Source organism: Electrophorus electricus, chromosome 3 (genome assembly GCF_041902795.1).
Source record: "Electrophorus electricus isolate QZ-2024a chromosome 3, ASM4190279v1, whole genome shotgun sequence".
Classification (NCBI taxonomy): Eukaryota; Metazoa; Chordata; class Actinopteri; order Gymnotiformes; family Gymnotidae; genus Electrophorus; species Electrophorus electricus.
This window is the reverse complement of record NC_137499.1, coordinates 19,527,554-19,548,770: the sequence shown is the minus strand read 5'-3', so window position 1 is coordinate 19,548,770 and position 21,217 is coordinate 19,527,554. Positions and strand designations below refer to the sequence as shown.

Sequence of the window (21,217 nt, the reverse complement as noted above, 5' to 3'; positions counted from 1 at the left end):
TTTAATGGTGTGTGGTGCCTTTTTATAGAACTTAGCACTACAGAAAGCTGTTCGCTACTAAAGACTCACTTCTCATTTATCACATCTAGAAATGTTATGGTCAGAAAGACCATTCAGAAAGACCAATTCTGACTGTGTAGTAGGAGAAAATGTGATCAAACTTTCTGTTTCTGGCTCGCCTTTCTCACTGAAAACAATTTAACTTGCTTTCAAAACAAAAGAAATAACAGCCACCAAGGGACATTAATTCAAACTCTGTGGTGAACAGAAGAGTCCAGGAACCGATCCTTGGGTCTTTTTGTGAAGCGCATCTTGCAGATCTTGTGGTGCATACATATGGGCCATTACAGGAATTTTGTGTAAGTTCTTCTAATGATAAAATATGCTCAGAGCAAAGGAACTTCATGAATGTCCCCAACAGAAACAAGAAGTGAGATGTGTGGGGTTTTCGGAATCCTCGGAAACCTCCTCCAGCCGTGTGGGATCATAGCCACTGGATGATGGTGGCATATTCCCGCCTACCTGTCCTAAGATGACAGTGCTTCTGGAAGATCTCTTGTGGTTCCAGGCTAACCACTCCTCTCCACATCCACCCTCTGGAAACCAATGTGCACCCTGTCATCGTGACATCAATGTCATCACAACACGAAGGATTCTTCTGCAGCAGTTCTTGTTGATGGGGAAACTGAGTTTAACAGCAGCGACCGCATTAAAACCTCTGAAGCACCTGAATTAGTTTGAAAAGGTTTTTTTTCCCTGTCTGATGCTGACATACTGAACCAGATGACAACATAAAAGGCATGAAAATGCTGGTGGAGTTTTGGTGGAGACATTATATTAGTCCGCATCAGAAACCTTTTCATTTCAAAAACAAAGCGCCTAAATAATTTCTTTTGTTTGCTGAGGTTGAGATTAGGGTTAGGTGCAGGTATGGTAGTATTTAGCTGTAGTACAATGCAGATCAAAGAAAAAACAGATCAAAGAAAAAACTGGTTTCTTCTGGGGGAAGAAACTAGCCCAGGCTTCAGAGCCACATCTTCCAGGCGGTAATCACGTGCTCTGACTACCTGGCTAATGAGAAGAGTCCTTTTACCTTCCAGAAAGACGGTCCCATCAGACGACCCTCTCCTTCAGGCAGCGCTGGTCTCCACCAGTGTGCCATTTACTGATCATCCCCTTGACATGGGATAAACGTTTTTCATCTTCTCCTATAATAGCTCACATGAGCAGCTGTTCACATCATTCATAAAATTGCTTTTCTAAGCAGGCGTGCGGATTTTAATTCAAATTTGCCTGCATTCCCATAAACACAGTTGCCAGATATTAAAATTATACGTCTTTGGCACGTTCATAAGCCAAAGCGCAACGCTTTCGACAGGCTTTCATTGTAATGGCTTTCTCAGCTTGACTGCTCAAAGCGTCTGAAAGCTCAGGCTTCTTGTGCCTGCCTGGCTCACGCGATTAGCCTTCTTCCCTCTGCGTGTTAGTCAGGCACAAAGACCATATCAGCTCTTAAAATGGCAGCACCTAAACCCGGCAGTGACGTGTAAAATGATAAATGAAGAATTGGAAGGCTGCCATTCTGCACACTATCCACTAAGAAGGCATTAAATAGCAAGAAGCACCACTGTGACACCACCACCTTGTGGAAGATTTCCTGTTCTCTTCATTTCCTAATTTTGGGTTGCTAACCATGAGTGAGTGTGTGAGTGAAATAAAAAAAAATTTAAAGTTAAACAGAGGCAGTTTTTCTGAACATAGTTTTCTGAGAAGCTGTGGTGATGTACAGACTTTGGGTATACCCACTTACCATCAATCCACAGTATTTCCCATCCGAAGTTCATTGTGCTTTTTAGGCCTGGAAGACACTATGTATATGTATCCAGAATTGCTCTTTGACTTTCACTACATGGCTACACGGAGCACATGTACATTACATGCGTAGCATGATACTTGCTAAATCGGAAGCCGTTTTAGATGTAGTCTGTTACAGTTTGTTTTTGTCGTTTGTCTTTTTCGAGCATTCAATACTAATAGAGCCGTTTGTGTCTTGCGGAGCAGACACCGACTCGGACTCTGACACTCTGCTCCTGTAATTGAAAGCCAATTAGCCAGTGTTAGAACCGCTGCGGAGCGTGGGCGCGAACGCAGATACAAACGCAGCTGCGAGCTTCATATCGGAGCACCGATGGCAAAAACACAGCGGCTGCGTGTCGGTCGGGGCCCCAGCACTGCTTATCCTTCCTGCTCATTTCCTGCTCGGTCGGGGTGCGGGGACTCGCTAACCTCGTGTTGTTCTCTCCGACGCGATGCAGCATCCAGCCGCTGCCGATGTTGCAGGCACACGTGCTTTTTCCATTTGACTTAACCACTGACGGATGTGGGCTAACTGTCGGTCAGAAAATATCTCCCACAACCACCCCACCCCCCCCACCAAGTGTTTATGTTTATGTTTCAAAGAATATTTCAATATTTCAAGTCTAATTCTAAGAGTGCAACACATGCTGTAACAGTTTCTCACTGCGTTTTTCCCAGGCAGAATGGGCAGTTGCTGATCGGTTGCTCTCCGGCACGATGCAAGCGCCCGTTACTGCTGTGGCACTTGGACGCGTGGACCTGCAGTCCTGGGTCCCCAACATTTCTGCGCTCCCCGCTGACTCGGCCTCGCCCTTCCCCCCAGGCCATGCCCCCCTCCCCAATGGATCGCTGCAGAACTGGACGGAGGGCGGCGGGGACTTTGCGCCGAGTGCCGCTGGGGTCCTCATTCCCCTCATCTACGTCGCCGTCTGCGCCGTGGGTTTAGGCGGCAACACGCTGGTGATCCACATCGTGCTGCGCTACTCCTACACGCAGTCCGTTACCAACATCTACATCCTGAACCTCGCCATAGCCGACGAGCTGTTCATGCTCGGCCTTCCCTTCCTGGCAGTGCAGAACGCGCTGCTCTCCTGGCCATTCGGCTCGCTGATGTGCCGGCTGGTCATGACCGTGGACGCCATCAACCAGTTCACCAGCATCTTCTGCCTGACGGTGATGAGCATCGATCGCTATCTGGCCGTAGTGCACCCCCTCCGCTCCTCCAAGTGGCGGCGGCCTCAGGTAGCCAAAGCCGTGAACGTGACGGTGTGGGCCGTCTCCTTCGTTGTCGTCCTGCCCGTGGTGGTGTTCGCCGACGTGCTGCAGGATGACGGCAACTGCAGCATCGTGTGGCCGGAGCCGGCAGAGGTGTGGAAGGCAGCGTTCATCGTCTACACGGCTACGGTGGGCTTCTTCGCCCCCCTGCTGGTCATCTGCCTGTGCTACCTGCTCATCGTTGTCAAGGTACGCAGCTCCGGGCGCCGCGTGCGAGCCACATCCGTGCGGCGCCGTAAGTCGGAACGCAAGATCACGCGGATGGTGGTGATCGTGGTGGCTGTGTTCGTGCTCTGCTGGCTGCCATTCTACATACTGAATATCGTCAACCTGTTGGTGCTGCTCCCTGGGGAGCTCCGTGGCCTGTACTACTTTGTGGTGGTTCTGTCGTACGCCAACAGCTGTGCCAATCCCATTCTGTACGGATTCCTCTCGGACAACTTCAAGCGAGGTTTCCGGAAAGCACTGTGCCGCTCAACCAGGCGGGTGGACAATGAGGAATTACAGCAGGGCACCATGGGAAACCATACTCTGCCACTGGAGGAAGTGAAAAGAGATCTGGAGCCCAGAGAGTGTTTGAGAGAATCCTGTCCACAGACACAGTGTGAGAGGGATAAAGAGGAAGAGGAAGAAGAGGAGGGAGTAGAAATAAGCTATATGGAGAACGCCACCCAGACGACCGAACTCTACAGGTCTGTACAGAACGGCTGCAGGAATGGGCAGCTGGAGGGCACTAGGACCGTGTTCTCACACAGGTCTGACAGCCAGGGTGCAGAACCCAGTAGCGGAACCAGGATTCGGGCGAGCAGGGGTTATATTAGTCCGACCACTGCTCCTGCTCTCTCTCGCGCTTGGAAGGAGAACGTGCAACCGCTGTCGGAGAATGCAACAGAAACCGTCCTGGAAATCAGTTACCTGTGAGCTGCCCCCCACCTCCCCCCAAATGTAAATATTCTTTTCAGAAAATAAGTCATCAGTAGTGGTCTTGTGCTTTTAATGTTCCTTGGAGTATTGTTAATTGGGCTTTACAAATAGAATACCATATATATTTCTGGATTAAAATTCAGTGCAACAATTACAGCAGACTTAAAGTTTAGTGCTTAAAGGATTCATATTAAGGAGTGGTGATAATGACTTTTCTAAGTTTTTGTGACTTAATCAGATGTAATAATTCAAATTGATTTTTTTTTTTTGGCAAAGCTTAAATAACGTTCAATTTTTTCACATTGCATTGTCCTATTGTTCATCTTAGTGTGTGAGGAGCATATTGCGTTAGACATTGCCCATATTGTATTTTGATCTTTAAACGTTAAAGCTCCCCAACAGAGCTTTTCTCCAGCTGGGGACACCAGTGACTTTCAGGCAGCGCTCATGAACAAGGACACAGCATCGTTGAGGTGCGGCACCCCGTCCTGTAGTACCCCAGTTGTGTTTTTGGTTTTCAGAATTGCCACCTTGTGGAGGATTCACTGCCTGCTAACTGTGAGTGAGTGAGTGAGTGATCGGGTATGTGAGTCAGTCCACTCCCACGAGGTGCTTCACATCTAACAAGCACATACAACGTCACTAATTTGAAGCGCCAAAGCTATTTCAGTGCCAACAGCACCACCCAGTAGTGAATTATATTAAACACGAGTGAGTGAGTGAATATCACAAACCGGATCCATGAGTTGAACCTAATCTAACAAGAGCATCTGATTGCAGAATGTGGAACAGCAGTCTGTCACAGCGATGCTATTGCGCATGCGGGTACACACCTTCACACTTCAAAAGTGATTAAGTATACAGGCATTTCTTCATCCATCTGCTTGTTTTACAACCTTTTCTTAGTTATTAGTGTTTGCTTGTCAGTTCATTGTCAGATCTGATTTTAAGCCCATAATTAACATTGTACTGCAAAATGAACACATCAGAACACACAAAAAAAGAACACACAAGCTCATATAAAGAAAAAAAGAACACACAAGCTCATATCCAAATACACTGCTCTGAATTAAAATACTTATAAAATACACTTCTAATGTACTACCAAAGACATTCGTAAATGGTTGTTTTGTAGGGAATATACAATTCCATTCAATCTCACACTGTGTGCTTTGGCTTTTAAAGTGATTCTGTGTTTTCAATGTTTTTTGTTGTTGATGTTGGTTGTTTTGTTAATCCAAGGTACTGAAGTGAACACCCTGCACTCACTGTACCAGCAATGCAGAATTTTGCGACCCCTTCTTTTACTCAGCAGTGCCTTCTGTCCGAATTCTAAAAGCTGTTGGACAACTTTAAAAAAAAGAAGTCATTATGTATTTTATGATTTAAAAGAATGACTGTAAATTGAATTGTGGCATCAATAAGTTATGATTGTCTACTCACTGTTACAAAACATAGTGATTGTTAATAAACACATTTACTGTGGGTAGCAATTTTGTTTATTTGTGTGTGTGTATGATAGTGTAATTAGTTCAGGGTAGTTCTGGCGGTTCATACGGATTTGGGGGATTAGAAGAGGGATCCAGGCTTTACATTGCAAAACGCTTGGTGAAACCCATTGGCGCTTACATGCTATGTAGCACAAACGAAAAAGAGCAAAAACAGGAAGTGCCCTTCTCGTGCAATGATATTGGTCGTGCCAGCAAGTTCCACTATAGGAAATGACATCTGACTTCTGCATTTACAAAACAGTCGTCTACAAAACAGCAGGGCAAATGTAACTTTTGTTTAAGGTGTCTACATAGCTGTGTTGCATGGAAATTGATGCTCGGTCATGAATAACGAAACAGCATTCTTCTTGAAGTACTGCTAATATTAGGTAATGTGTGAATGAGAGGTGAGATATTAACAGATGTCTAGTGTGAGAGTGTTGATGCATTTTTTTTTAATCTTTTGTTTAATTCTGTGCACAAAAGGCAGCTGATTTATCACCGAGTAATGTAACAAGATGACGGCGTGCATGCTGCAGGCTGCATAAAGACTGAGTGTTTGTTTTCGAACCAGATCTTGCCTGAAGCGTGCGAGTCTCCTGCAGCCAAGGTGCATTCGTGGGGCCACGGACGGACCACGTGGCAGACGGGAGGGACTGCAAGCCCCAGGGCCTTTGTGCGTTTATCGCTGTTTTTACACGACACGAAATTTAATTTACATTTTTAAAAAGCTACAATGAAAATGGCATCTGTCAATAAATAAACATCACACCTTACTGATTTCTTTTAAAAGAACAACAAAAAAATGAACTGTATTGCTGTATTGCCACACGTTTGCTAAGTGGCATGTTTGTACTAATGGTGCATTCTGGAAGTGAAAAGCACTTCCTTTTATGTGGATTGTTTGTTGTGGGTTTCGCAACAAGAAATAGACACTGACAAAAAGCCTGAGAAATGCCTCTCTCTAGTGGCCGTGCGTCCAATCGTAAGGTCTTCATCGTCAACACACCAGCAGGGTGCAGAAATGTATTTACATTTACAGAAATGGAATGCTCGTTTTGAATTGATGCGTTTTTTAAATTGTGCGAGTACTGAATAGACTAGGGTCTCTGAAGCATTCTTCTGTTAAATGTCACTGTATTCAGAAGAGGGAGGCAGTTTTATTCAAAGTGCAGCCATATCAAGAGGAGAAATGAATCTCTAGCATTTACACAACCTGACTTTTAGCTCAAGCTATTAGTTTTTTCTCAATTACTTACATTCTAAAAAGCCACAAACTCTAAAGGATTGTTGCAAAACAATGCAAAAGCCATTTACACAGAGTTTTAAAACACACAACTCCCAAGAGTGCCTGCATATTCAGAAGACCCAAAAATTATCGTTTCTACAAAGCAGTGCAGGAACCATTAAGACGATGTCCAAAACTGCACAGTAAGGGAGTAATTCCCTGCCATTGCCTGGGGACTCTGTGTGTACTGTATCCCCTTACCCAAGACACTGGACCAGGCTAGGGAAGGGCTTGATTAAACAAATCCGACCTATTTGAGTAAGAAAACCACACAGGAAGTGTGCAAAGCAAGGCATTCCCAGGACTAGGACTGAAAATATGCGATTCAGAGACCCAGTGGATGACTGTAGACCTGCTCAGCTTCAGTGTATGTGCATCTCAGTCTGCAGTTGAAACTGCTTCACTGTGATCCACGACTCAGTGATTCATTGCGGCAAATAATTTAGTAAAGGTTCTCTCAGACAAATGTGGAGGAAATAAATGCTTCGCCCAAATAAAGGCTCTGGCTGCATGTTCCATGAACCAATCTAAACAAAAAATGCACGTAAAACACAACACCTGTGTGAAAATGTGCAATTTACCCTGCAATTCTGCAACTTCGATTACAAATGCTTTGGTGCATGTTTCTCGCTCAAGGGTGGTGAGGTCTTCACTGTACATTTAGTCCGGTTTCTTCACGGCTCGAACAAATGCAGTACTGAGAAAGTGTAAAAAGTAAACTGACTGCAGTCGGTTTGGAATTAAGAGTGTGCTGCTTTATCTTTATTTTCTTTTTCCAAAACAACTGGACATTAACTGCAGAGAAGTGAATACAAACACCTGCTGGATTCGTTTGTCAAACAAAAAGTACCAACGAGCCCCGTGCTTTGAACATTTCGCCACCCGTACGGGTTTCTCCAAACCATTCTGAGCGCACACATGGATCCGGGGGATTTTGGCGACCACGTCTAAGCAACGGAGATGAAAGGCAGCCGTGGTCATCGTGGGTTTCCGGCGGGAGAGACATCTAGAAGGCTGACAGGGGAGCGGCTCGCTCATTCCGGCACAACGTCCCCAATCCACTTCAGGTACGGTGGATTGCCCTGGTCAATGGGCACGCTGATGACCTCGGCGACTTCGTACGGATGATTGGACCTGCACGGGGAGCCGAGTGTCATCATCTGTGCCACTGGGTGCCAGCTTTTCAATCGGGTGTAAAGGACTTACCACCGTGGTTAATGATGACTTTTGCTCGAGCGAACGGGTTAGATAGGACACGCAAGGCAAAAAACAATAACAAAAGTGAATTAGGGCTTCGTTTTCTTTTCGTCAAAGCCCACACAAAATCGCATGCCACATGCACTGGCAGTTCAGTGACCCTTTGCTGTGAATGTCCCTAAGGGACGGTGGCATACGAAGGCAACAGTGGAGCCATCTTTCTGTGGGTAAGAGAAGAGAGCTGTCGGGACTGGAGCATACCTAACAAACTCAGCCAGCGCAGAGATCTTTCTGTGGGTAAGAGAAGAGAGCTGTCGGGACTGGAGCATACCTAACAAACTCAGCCAGCGCAGAGATCTTTGTAGTCCTCGTCTTAATCATCTGAAAAGGGGGGAAAAACATTTTCTTCTCAATTCATTCATTAAAATCCTTTAGAGGCATTTCAGTGGACTGGTTTCAGGTGATGTTTTAGGTAGTGTTTCCTTTCACCGTGCAAGAGATCCAGACACACCATTACTCACCAGTAGCACTTCACTGCCTTCCTCGATCTTGCCCTGCCATTCATATCTGCGGGGACACAGAGCACAGGGCTGTGAGAAGCCCAGGCAGAGACACTAAAACACAGCAAAGTCCCAGCGGACGCGTGCCGGCACCGATCTGCTGGGACCTCGAACCACTCACGCCATGTCCACTCACTCTGTGTGTATCCAATAAGACTCTCTTGATCACGATCTCTCACACACACACACACACGAAAAGCAGCAAGGCCAGTATTTAATGACCGGCACTGGCTTATTTACACAGGCCTTTAAATTTTGGTTGTTGGTAGTCAGGCAAAGGGTGGTCTTTGCTATAATGAGAGGCAACCTAGCCATCTATCTACTCACTTTATTTGTGTGTGTGTGTGTGTGTGTGTGTGTGTGTGTGTGTTGTAAGCATCCTGACCAGCCTCATTTGTCCCAGCAGATTGATCAGTGGGAGTTTGAACAATGACGGCATGATAAATCATTTTGGTCAAAATAACAGGCCAATCTACAGCCATGTCACATCAATGGATCTCCAATACATTTTTATTATATGCCAAAAAAGATTTGCAATGGCCATATACAGCAACATAATCACAATATTTTGTCCATATGGTGCAGACCTGATTACTTATTCAGTTACTCACACTGATGTGATTTTGGGTACGATGTTGACACAGGCTGCCAGTTTCTTCTCCACTATACCTCTAGATAAACAGAATGAAATCAGGAACTAATGATGTTCTATTCAATCACAAGGCTGTGTAGGCTATTGTATGAACAAGGGAGCTTATACCTGGCCAGCTCTTTGGCCACTGTGTCATTGGGGCAGGTGACGAATGCTGCCGAATGAGTGCCGGAGGAATAAGCCTCGGTCGCCATGGAGAACGCTCGCAATCCCACAGTCCTCAGCAGCGGGAGCATCAACACACTCAGAAAAACTGTCTGAGGAAACAAACAAACAAAAACCATTCAGTGCGTCACAGGCTCATAACAGACATCGCTTGCATGTGGTCAGTGAGGATTATCGCGAGGATTTCAAAGGTACAAATTCCCAGTGCTTTTCACAGTACTGCATCATAAGGAAATCCAGGAACACCATGACAGGTAGTGAGGACAGAAGTGCATATTTTGCAGTGTATGAGAAATCTAAATCAATGTTATGTAGCTGTATATGGACAGTACCATACAAGTACACCACAAATGTTCTGCTAATATAAAACTATACATGTGCTCTTCTTTACTCTACAATAGATTCTGAACATAACTGAAGAGGGTTAGGTTTAATAATGGAAGAATATAAGCAGAGAGAGTAAAGTCAATAAAGGTGCTTGCCACACAGCATGTACCGCTGCCCCACGGTGGCAGGGCAACATCACTTGACACACACAGTTCACCTTTTGTTGGCCCATTAGAATTGCCATGCACTTGATAGTTTTCATGTTGTTGTGTTATGGCAAGATGGACACTAAACTGTACTGCTGTTGCCCTCCATCAGTGCAGTTTAACCAGACCTTGGTGTATGCAGGAAGTTGGGGGGCAGGGTTGCATGCTTTGATTTTGGGGGATAGTTTTACTAATTCTGTGCAGACCATGGAAAGCCTTTTGTCATAAACTGAAATAAATGCATAATAGCTGCATTTGAATTTTGAAAAAGCAATTTAGCAGTTTTTTCACCTCAGAATTTTGTATAATAAATTTCTACACTTCAGTGTGCGCTAAGATTCTGCCAATGTCATGTTCAAAGGGGAAATGTATTTAGCAGTTTCCGACCATTGCCCACACGTGACAGCATTGCAATAGTACCAAAATAAATGCCATGATGATTTCTCCCATTGTAACACTCACCACAAAGAAGGCTTTTAAGAGTGTCCCTTTCACGTTGTCTGCAGGTGGCAACCCCAACTGCATTGCCTGCACAAGCGACATGCAGCCATGAGCCAAACGACACCACCGCTGCCCTACACACTCTTCCAGCGACCAGAAAGAACTCGAGCTCTGGCGTGTCGTGCACCTGCAGTGTCAGACATTTTATCGTTTGCTGCTCCTTTGGGGTATGCAAGGGAATGTCTTACGCAGCACATCAAGACTTGGTCAGTCGATGCTGTACTACGGGCCTTGCTGCCCTCGCATACTAAGCGCGTGCCCAAATGTTGCGACTTTTTGGCACGTGTGCTGCAAGGTGGCGCTTAATCGGCTATTTTGGGGCGATTCACGTGTGCTGTGAGCTGGCTTAAGCGATTAAGTGAAAAGAATATGAATCCTGCGAGGGCAGAAGACCAATTCTAGCAAATGTAGAATATGGGCGCAGTAAATTATATACAGTGTGACAACTGGAATAAAGAGCCCTTATGCCTTCGATTTATTAAGTTAATTAAAAAAAAAAAAAAAAAAAGCACAATGAAAGGAAATGATATAAGTAGCTATCTGCAATATTTCTGCAGTCAGCAGCGATTGTCCACTGCAAGTCTCGCTATGCTACATGAACCACTTTATGGCGTCTTTGCTCGTTTCTGTAAGTGCATGTAGCGAAGTAACCAGGCAGTAGCACACAACACAGGCTTTTTTTTTTTTTTTTTCGTCGAGTACGTTGGTGACTTAAGACTCGGCCTTGCTCGCCAACCAGTTACAAAGTGGTGAATGAGAACCTCCAGTCCATAACTATTGTGCACGCATTGTCACGTACATCTACACTTTCCTATTTGCACCTAGTTAGCTATATATTGGTGAATGGTATTATATTTGGTGTATATTGTTATTTCTGGATTATCGCGGCTGCCCTTACCTCTGAAGGGGTGTGACGCCCGCACGGATACAGCCGATAGCGGATGCCGTAAAATAGCCAAGAACTGTCGTCAAGAACTAGATCGGTCTTTCTTTCTTTTTTTAATTTTCAATATAGAATCTGCTTAATCAAGAGGTAAATCAAACTTATTTCTAAATTACAAATTATGCAACTTTTTTAAGGTAATTGTTTGCGTTAACGAAATACTATCGCTAAGTTCATTACAGGAAGTTCAATACGCTTTACGTTACGGGTCTTGTGTTCCACTTCCGCCGGCGCGAGAGCGGAAAAAAAAACTGACATCTTTTTCGGGGACAGGTATCGTTAAATCCTTTAACATCGGCGTTTTGTGCAATTGCTTATTAAAGAAAGTAACAATTTCAACGAATTTGTGTGCTAAAGTATTGTTGCGTGTGGTTATTAAACAGGTTTTGAATTTTAAAAATATTTTCTCCGCAAATGGCCTTGGTTAGCTAGATGGCTAACTAGCTAAAATGGCAAAAAAAATAACGTTGAATAGTGTCTGAAACTTGTTTCTATTTAAGTTCTATTTTTCTATTTAAGTTCTTTACGTGCTGTTGATACAACCCTTGCGAAATAATGTAAGATAACGTTACTCAGCTAGAACATAGTTATAGCTCTAAGCTGTGGTCTGGTTTAGTAGTTTAGCTAACTAAGCTGCACGCGTTAAGGGTTTTATAGTCGTGTCGTGCGCGCTCGTTCTTTACGAAGGCTCTGCACAGCTCGCGACGTGTAAGCTAACGGTGGTCCGTGATGACTAGTCCACTGCGCAAGCCGACGCGCGCCGCACAGATGCATGCGCGCGCTTGAAGAAAGCAGTGCTGAGCTGGCTCTGAGCCTCACTGTATGCTGAAATGCTAAATGATGTAAATATAAATGTGTCAGGTGGCCTGTGCTATTAGGTCCTACCGAAATTTGGGAATACTTCACATGGAGGTGTGGGGAGGGGGGATTTTCATACAAAATTTCATTTGTAAATGAATGCAACCTTCTTGTGGCCTGATGGCGTGTGTGTGTACGTACCCCTCCTTCCGTTTTGCGTGTGAAGATGATGGCAAAGTTCCTAGCCCCAGTGATCCAGGACAACCCGTCAGGATGGGGCCCCTGTGCTGTTCCTGAGAAGTTTAAGGACATGCCATACCAGCCCTTCAGCAAAGGGGACCGTCTTGGCAAGGTGAAGACTCTCTCTCTCTTGCCCTGTGAATGATGTGCATTCTACAGCACGCAAATTGACCTCCAGTCCGTGGTGATAATCAGTTTAGTGTGTTTCCCTCTTTTGTGTCACGTCTATCAAGCAGGCAGCTCCAGTACTCCGTGCGCTGTCAAACACCTGTACTAAAGCTTGCAGGAGAACAGATGCACCTGTACTAAAGCTTGCAGGAGAACAGATTTTCAGAGCAGTTCCTCTCGTTTTTGTGTGCATTTGTAGGTGGCAGACTGGACTGGAGCAACCTATCAAGACAAAAGATACACAAGTAAGCCTGTGACCAGGCCACAGGGGGCACTCATGTTTTTGTATTTCTTGTATTTGTTATTCCACACCAACTTTGCTTGTGTACCTTTTTGGATGTTGTCATAATGCAGGTTCAGAGAAGTCAGTGTATCTCTTTCTGTCCCTGTTAGATAAGTACTCGTCCCAGTTTGGAGGGGGGAGCCAATACGCTTATTTCCACGAGGAGGATGAGGCAAGCTTCCAGCTGGTGGACACGGCCAAGACGCAGAAAACCGCCTACCAGAGGAACCGCATGCGCTTTGCCCAGGTACACCCCGGAACAGGACGGCCCTGGAAAAGAGTCCGACATCCAGGCGGCCAGCGACGGAACTAAGCCGTCTGTTTAGACTTGGAGAACAAACTTGCTGCGAAGGTTTCCCGGTCGCTTTCGAAACCAGCGTACGCATTAAAACGGCAGTGTTTAAGCTGCGTATGTAAAAGCATATAAACGCTCTCCCTGCTGTGGCGTGTTCGCAGAGGAACCTGCGGCGGGACAAGGACCGGCGGAACCTGACGCAGTTCAACATGCAGACCCTGCCCAAAAGCGCCAAGCAGAAGGAGCGCGACCGCATGCGCCTACAGAAGAAGTTCCAGAAGCAGTTTGGCGTGCGCCAGAAGTGGGACCAGAAGTCACAGGTGCGTCCCCCCACCGGCTGCTCCAGGCGCCTCCCACCGGGCGGGAGCACAATTAACTGGACGAATCGAGTCCTGCACGCTGACGTACAGAGCGGTACTTGTATTCGGACGGGTGAATCGTGTTTTGAATCCCCTTTCTTTTGTCTGTTAAGTCAAATCACGTATTCATATATGATGCCAAGTAATGAATTGGAGTATTTTACAATTCAGACTGAAAAGGTCACATTTGTACATATTGAAAGGGTTTTTGTTTTTTTGTTTTTTTTAATGAAACAATTATATGCGAAGTGGTTTCATGGAAAAGTAATTGATGAGTTTTCTAATTGCTAAGCGCAATGTGCAGCTGTTGATCGATCAGTGGAAATCAATAAGGTTTAATAAGTGGTCCCAGATTACTGCTCTGATATAAACCCAATCCTGCACTTTGATGGATGGTCAGTGATCTTAATGGACCTTATTAGTACTCATCAACTACTAGGCTGCGCTTCCTTGTTGTTTGCCCTGTCCGGGGTGTTGGCAGCTGTTGGGCTGGGACACAGCCGACAGCAAAGCGTCTCGGTAGGTGATGAGCGCTGTTTGTCCGTACTGTTCCACAGGCCCAGCTAAAGCCCAGAGACTCGTCCGTGGAGGTGCGCAGCGACTGGGAGGTGAAGGAGGAGATGGACTTCCCACGCCTCATGAAGATGAGATACATGGACGTGGCTGATCCTGTAGACATGTGAGCAAGCCACGCCCGCGGGTACAGCCGACAAATGGCAGCCGCTGGTGTAAAACTGTCGTCACCTTACTGGTAGTTGTAGCTGTGTGGTGTGATCTCTCTCTCTCCCTCTCTCTCTCTCATGCGTGCTTTCTCTTCGTGGCTCAGTGAGTGCTGTGGTGCTCTGGAGCATTACGATAAAGTGTTTGATCGCATCACCACCCGTAATGAGAAACCACTGAAGAGCATCAAGAGGATTTTTCACACTGTCACCACTACCGACGATCCAGTCATTCGCAAGGTAACGCCCTACACATAGGTACACTACTCAGCCTGGCTGTTACTCTTTTAATTGGCTGTGTATGCTTTTAAAAATGTAAAAATTCTATGTCCCAAAGACCCACTGCTCCGCACTTTCCCGTACTGTAACACCTGGCAAAATGGAGCAGGGGTTTCATTAACCATTAACTCCCAACTCTCTGCAGCTGGCTAAGACTCAGGGCAATGTCTTTGCCACCGACGCCATCCTGGCCACGCTCATGTGCTGCACGCGCTCGGTGAACTCCTGGGACATCATCGTGCAGCGTGTCGGAAACAAGCTCTTCTTCGACAAGCGTGACAACTCTGACTTTGGTGAGTGTGCTGGGAGGCAAGGCAGGGGTCTCCTTAGATTAGCATGATACAAAGCAGCCGAGTGCCCATCTCAAGCTTGATGCGCCGCACGGAACTAGCACGTCTTCACGTGCCACGCAAGTAACCCACATGTGTGTCGCGCTCAGATCTGTTGACAGTCAGCGAGACGGCCAACGAGCCGCCCCAGGACGAGGGGAACTCCTTGAACTCACCACGCAACCTCGCCATGGAGGCCACATACATCAACCACAACTTCAGCCAGCAGTGCCTGCGCATGGTAGTAGAGCAGCTCTCACACACACACACACACACACACACACACACGCACACAGCTGCCCGGCTGAAGAAGCTAACGTTATGCGTATAAATGCGTTTGGTCAGGGAGCAGAGAGGCACAAGTTCCCCAACCCGAACCCGTTTGTGGAGGAGGACATGGATAAGAGTGAGGTGGCATCCGTGGCCTACAGGTAAGTGTGAGCCCGCCTGCCGAGGGTTGAGGGGTGGGGGGTCTTCATCACCGGCACGGCGCTGAAGGAGACGGACTGTGTCCGGTAACGCAGTGCCAGCCTTGGAGTTACCCACGGCAACAGGTTTGAGGGCTGCTTTGCATTTCGTGCTACCGCACTGGTGCATGTGTGCCAGAACGGCTCTTCTAAGGTCGTCTTAAAAGTGACCTTGGTAGGAAGTGCGTTAGTTTTCGGAATCGGGAGGGCTATTCCCAGATCTGTTGTGTATGCTTTAAATGTTCTGTGAGTGGTTGGTACTGTTTTAAGAAACTTGGAGAAGGTATTAATGGCGTGGGTGTGCGTGTGCGTGTGCGTGCGCGTGCGTGTAGGTACCGGCGGTGGAAGCTGGGAGAGGATATCGATCTAATTGTGCGATGCGAGCACGACGGTGTGATGACTGGGGCGAACGGAGAACTGTCCTTCATCAACATCAAAGCGCTCAATGAGTGGGACTCCCGGGTGAGAGAGGGAGAGACCCCACACAGATAGACGTGGACACTTTACAGCCATTGTGCTTCATGATCTCTGGTTCACATGCGGTTTCTTCTGTCAAATGTCTGATCATGTGTAGTGCAGTCTATACAATGTGCTCAGTGTTATGAGAATTTGTGTGTGTGTGTAGCACTGTAATGGAGTGGACTGGCGGCAGAAGCTGGACTCTCAGAGGGGAGCTGTACTGGCCACCGAGTTGAAGAATAACAGCTACAAACTGGCCCGCTGGACCTGCTGTGCCCTGCTGGCAGGCTCAGAGTACCTCAAACTGGGGTGAGAATAAACACACACACGTTCACACAGTAAAGCCATATGCTTTTACACACTTTTGTGCCCTGTACGCTTGCATACCCGTTCACCTGTTCACAGTCATTAGCTTGCACACACTCGCACGGCTGTATTGGAAAATCTTGTTAAACACACCACAGATTTTCCTCTGCAACATCCCTGCTCAGCCACACCCTTCTAGTTAACGTACTCGGTGCTGAACAGATGTCCACTACCTTAAAACAGGAATGTTGCAGAAAAACAATTGAAAACCCATTTGAAGTTGAAATGTTTTTGATTATTTCTACTGGTTTTTAAAACGGCGAGAACGGTGGTCTTGGGTGAGAGCTCGGCGCACTTGTACCCGTAGCGCCGCGTAACCCAGCATGACAGAGCCGGCCGCATCGCTTGCGGCTGTGTCGAGCACAGCGGGGCGGCAGCCGTGTTTTCTGAGTGCCTGTTTTTCTCCTGCTTGCGCCACAGGTACGTGTCCCGCTACCACGTGAAGGACTCTGCGCGCCACGTGATCCTGGGCACACAGCAGTTCAAGCCCAATGAGTTCGCCAGCCAGATCAACCTGAGCATGGAGAACGCCTGGGGCATCCTCCGCTGCGCCATCGACATCTGCCGCAAGCTGGACGAGGGCAAGTACCTCATCCTCAAAGACCCCAACAAGGTGAGCACGACCGGGTGTCCAGACAGTGAGTCCGTCCCCGACGTCAAGCTTGACACTCAAGACCTGTGTGCCCCTGAAGATAAAGGTGGTTGCTTAGTAGAAGTAAAGCCGCGTCCATTGTCGCGTCTCCGTAGCATCTCTGAAGTTAACGGTTAATTAAATGATGACGACCTCTGTGAAGATGAGAGAACTAGTGCAGGGTAATATGTGGAGAGCTGAAAGCACAGAGAGAGGTCATGACCTTAGAGGGGAAAAGGAAAGAGAGGAACCACACATCCCTTAACCAGACACAGAATTTAAACTGTGAGGTCACCCCGTGACTTCATGTGATGTGGAAAATGAGCCGTGTGTGTGTGTCATTTGCGTCTACAGCAAGTGATCCGTATCTACAGCCTCCCTGATGGAACCTTCAGCTCCGACGAAGACGAAGATGAGGAAGAGGAGGACGAAGATGAAGATGACGAAGGTAAAATGGCTGAAGTCTGTTGAACCTCGTGTCCCACGCACCGTTACGTTAGCTTTTACAAAACCACGACACACGGCACCATTCCCCAGGCTCTCAACACACGTGCTCCATAACAAATTCATCTTAAATCGTCGCATAGCCTGTGACACCAATGTACAGTGATGTCACATTTTCCAAAATTTTCCAAAATCAGTCATTCTCATTTCTTTAGTATTCTGACACTCCCCTCCACCTGAGATGCCCTTTCTTAACATGTGAAAACATTTAAAACTAGAACATTTGGACATTTGTGCATGTTTTTGTATCTTTCCTCCCAGATGAAGAGAGCTGAAGTGTTGGATGTACTGGAGGGAAAATGAGACCAAATGAGTCGGCACCAACTCTGCTCGTCACACAACGGGGCGACACACGAAACAAGGCTTATTATTAAAAAATTGAGCAATATTGTAACGTCTGTGTGTCTTCATGTTGTTTAGGCGGGAAAGCGTGCGTTTTTGGACGTCACTGGCTGAGCCATGTGGCAGTCGAGCGTGCCAATCGCTTAACGCGCTGCATTACCCGAGCCGTCCACAAGGCGGCAGTGTGTCTCGGCTTGAAATGCAAACTTGGACATGAAACTAGCTGAACACGAAGTAGGTGGAACGGCAGTACCTGCAAGTTTTATTTCATTTGCCAATGTGAAGTGATCGAGCTGCGCTTCCCAAACTGTTTACTTCTTACTTGCTCCATAAACATTCGTGTTAGTTCGCAGAAGAACTGCACACTTTGTAAGCAGTCTGTTGCCTTACGGTATAAGGCTCTTAAAACGCCTGTTCGTTTAGGCACGCGCTACCTTTATTCCCCCGAGTTATATCGCGCGTCTCCTTCCGCCCCCGTCTTTCGGTTACGTCCGGTCAAGGTTAAGGAGGCAGACGGAGCGCACGCGGAATGCTGATCACGCCGGGAGTCGGCTCCGGGAGGGCGCGAGCGAAGGCTGCGGTTCGAGAGCGGGAGGGAGACGGACACGCGGCCAGGACCGAGGGCTTTGGCTTTGATCGGGGGAGAAGGGACCGTTTCGGCTTTTACGTGCACTCTGATTTTCTGCACGCACTCGCGCGCTCTGCTTCCTTGCGGTGGTGGCTACCTTCCGTCCATTCGCGCGCACACTCCCATGCTGCACTTCTCATGGTGAAACTCTGCAAATATTGATTTAGTGTGTGTTGGAGCCACTCAGTTTGATAACCCCCCCCCCCCAACTCCCCTTGCTTTTGCATTTGATTAAATACGTGATGAATGTCCCAGTCTTTGGGAACTCTCACGCAACCACCACCATTCATCCACGTACCTGATGCAGGATTCATCACAGGCACGCATGCACCGGGCGCGTGTTTATGTTCTACGTACATAATGCGTCCAGACGCAAACGCACGGACTCTTGACACTTTTGGACATGGAGGCAGAATGCGAACATAGTGCTGCCTGACACATGAAACAGACAAGGGTGCGGTGGTAGAGCTTGCGTGGGGGAAAGCGGATACGATGGTTACTCGCGCACGTTTTATGCTTACCACTCCAGACGATGAGGAAAGTCGAGTCAAGTGAAGAGAACGACTCACGCTTTCATTGATGCTGAGGCGGAAGCAAGTATGGACAAGAAGGGGGAAGGGGTGGTTCCCATGGAAACTGAGCAGTCAGCACATCTGTATGGTTCCCAGAGCATCACCACCAACACTAACACACACACACACACTGCGATACCAACAAACCCTCCCTGGGAACGTACCAGCACACAAACACACAACATGATACTCACACCACCCCCAGCCACTCACAGCAATATTGACACCTCTCAACACACACATCACGATCAATAAAGCTCCGGCACACACTCACTCACCAGACGTCTGTCTCCATCCTCCCACTCTATACAAACAAATGTGTGTTAGGACTTATCAGGCATAAATAAACCACGGTATGAAAATTAGTCTGGATTTGATGCAGGATACTCTCTGTATACTCTCTGCCAAAATGTTACCTTTTGGATACTGAATGTAAACCCATGTCAACAGTTTAAAAATTCCTTTAAAGGGGCTTTTTGGGAGGTATAGGGGGTGATTTCTCTTCTTTTTTTTTTGGTATATGTGAGAAGATGAGATGACAGAAATATTTTACACACCAACACAATTATTTTTTAAAGATGATCTGATGGGGTGTCAGCCTACGAAAGGTTTGCTGGAAATAGCTCAGAATTTAAAGGTAAACATAGCCTCTCTCTCTCTCACACACACACACACACACACACACACACAACCCTTATTAGAATGCACGGGTGTGAGCCGCTGCTGCAAATTGAAAACATATTGATTCTCCTTCTGTTCCCATCGGCAGTGTGGACACCAGAGGAAAGAAGAGAAGAGTTAGGGGGACACAGGGATGGAGAGATGAGGAAAGGGAGCGCTAGAGAGGGATAGGGATACATGGAGAGCTTGACAGAGGGAGAGATGGAGAGAGGCGGGAGGCGTGGTGTGGGAATGAGCTGCAGCCAACCAGGAAAGAGATCCTCTCCTCCATGGAACAACTTTGGCTCCTACATCCGAAGCCTTTTATGTAAATCTGAGTCCAGTGTGTTTATTCACAAAATGGGAGTGCTGATCCTGAGTCAGACGCCCCAGCTGGTCAAAGTGAAGTTAGAGCAGAAAGATCAGATCTCAGATCAGCACTCTCTTTCTGTTCTTTTGGATAAACAAAAAAACAGTCGAAAAGGAGGGGCTGGTGTGATGTAGATGGTGTTCACTGTGACATTAATTGCCACGTGGTGCAAAGGTCAACGATCCACCACCTAGAGATGTACCTTCCTGCAAAATTCCGAACCAAGTCTTACACAGCCACAATCCCACAAACTCGGACCATTTGAATATGGGAGGTAGGGGTGTTGGCTGTGGGTTAGAACTACTACGTTGGCGACCACTGGTCTGCTGGTTGTTTTTGGAAGATGATTAAGTCCCAGTCCTATGGGGAAATCCCACAGACAATGTAATTCAGTCCCTGAAGGTATGTTGGTGGGTGTCCAGTAAAATGACTCAGAGAAAGGCAAAGAGATTGTGGTTAGAGTGTTACTTTCCAAAGTGAACCTATCAAAGACAGAGGGGAAAAGAATGAGCAAGCAATCCTGAATCATAAATCGTAATCCCCCATAATCCCATAATCTTAATGATTTAGAGCCAGTTTCCCAGCCTTGATCATAGATTAAGCCTAGTCATAGAATAAATTGCAGTGTCAGTGGAGAATTTTCATTGGAAATTTTTATAAATCTGGTGTTTAATCTGGGACTAGGAAACTGGCCCTTAGAACTATTCAGAAATACCTAAAAGGCAGTCAAAGGGGCTGTTTCCCCAAACAGTATTTTGTACCTAGACAGATAACCTAATCTAAAAGTCAAGACTGGCCAAAAGCAAGAGAGGCAAGAGCTGTTCCTATTGGACAGTCATTTCTTTGGGCCTTTAGGTTCATCTTATTGGAAATCCATCTTTATGAAATAGCACTGGCACATTTCAGAACCAGGACGGGAACATTTCTGCTGAAATCACTGTAGCCACTGTAATTACCCATCTGACCCTTGTTTTGCCACCGCAGTAAAGCAGGACCCCACATTTGTCTTCAAGTCGTCTATCACACCGGCGTCATGGCAGTCAGTTCCCAGCGCATCTTAAGCCAAGTGCGTGATCTATAGGAGGACATGATAGAAGGCAGGACACACACACACACACACACACACGTGACTGGCCTGTTGAGACCGCTGGCTCATTAGACTGAGAGCAGCCATACACATGATGCGCAGTGCAGATTACTCTGGATTTTGTTGATCGTTGGTCTGTCCATCTGCTTGTAGGTGTGTTTGTTTGTTTGTTTTGTAATGTTGATCGTGATTAATGACATCAGATTATGACAATTGGGGATTCCCCCGGTGGTGTTTTTTTGAATACCCCACCCTACCCCCACCCACCCCACTCCC

At 46.8% G+C, this 21,217-nt stretch overlaps 3 protein-coding genes across 7 annotated transcripts; 2 read left to right on the top strand and 1 right to left on the bottom strand.

Moving 5' to 3' along the window:
• The first annotated feature begins 2,574 nt into the window (after window positions 1-2,574).
• sst3b (somatostatin receptor 3b) lies at window positions 2,575-5,467 on the top strand. Its single transcript, XM_027014854.3, has 2 exons — window positions 2,575-4,077; window positions 4,448-5,467. The coding sequence occupies exon 1, from the start codon at window positions 2,575-2,577 to the stop codon at window positions 4,051-4,053; it is 1,479 nt and encodes a 492-aa protein (XP_026870655.3). The 3' UTR covers window positions 4,054-4,077; window positions 4,448-5,467.
• Window positions 5,468-7,567: 2,100 nt separating this feature from the next.
• LOC113579664 (protein CutA homolog) lies at window positions 7,568-11,550 on the bottom strand. 5 transcript variants are annotated; one of them, XM_027013758.3, is made up of 7 exons: window positions 11,341-11,548; window positions 10,404-10,569; window positions 9,352-9,500; window positions 9,203-9,262; window positions 8,553-8,598; window positions 8,293-8,412; window positions 7,568-7,968 (listed from the first exon to the last, which is right to left on the bottom strand). In XM_027013758.3, the coding sequence occupies exons 2-6, from the start codon at window positions 10,482-10,484 to the stop codon at window positions 8,302-8,304; spliced, it is 447 nt and encodes a 148-aa protein (XP_026869559.2). In that variant the 5' UTR covers window positions 10,485-10,569; window positions 11,341-11,548; the 3' UTR covers window positions 7,568-7,968; window positions 8,293-8,301. The 5 variants fall into 5 exon arrangements, with proteins under 5 accessions (XP_026869559.2, XP_035382197.1, XP_035382206.1 ...); XM_035526304.2 differs by having other exon boundaries at window positions 8,363-8,412; window positions 11,341-11,528; XM_035526313.2 differs by having other exon boundaries at window positions 8,363-8,412; window positions 10,404-10,469; window positions 11,341-11,524.
• A 39-nt stretch (window positions 11,551-11,589) lies between these two features.
• eif3d (eukaryotic translation initiation factor 3, subunit D) lies at window positions 11,590-17,670 on the top strand. Its single transcript, XM_027013747.3, has 15 exons — window positions 11,590-11,658; window positions 12,410-12,535; window positions 12,791-12,836; window positions 12,985-13,121; window positions 13,331-13,489; window positions 14,086-14,207; window positions 14,355-14,487; window positions 14,672-14,819; window positions 14,966-15,096; window positions 15,201-15,286; window positions 15,655-15,784; window positions 15,948-16,090; window positions 16,568-16,760; window positions 17,133-17,226; window positions 17,544-17,670. The coding sequence occupies exons 2-15, from the start codon at window positions 12,410-12,412 to the stop codon at window positions 17,555-17,557; spliced, it is 1,662 nt and encodes a 553-aa protein (XP_026869548.1). The 5' UTR covers window positions 11,590-11,658; the 3' UTR covers window positions 17,558-17,670.
• The last annotated feature ends 3,547 nt before the right edge of the window (window positions 17,671-21,217 follow it).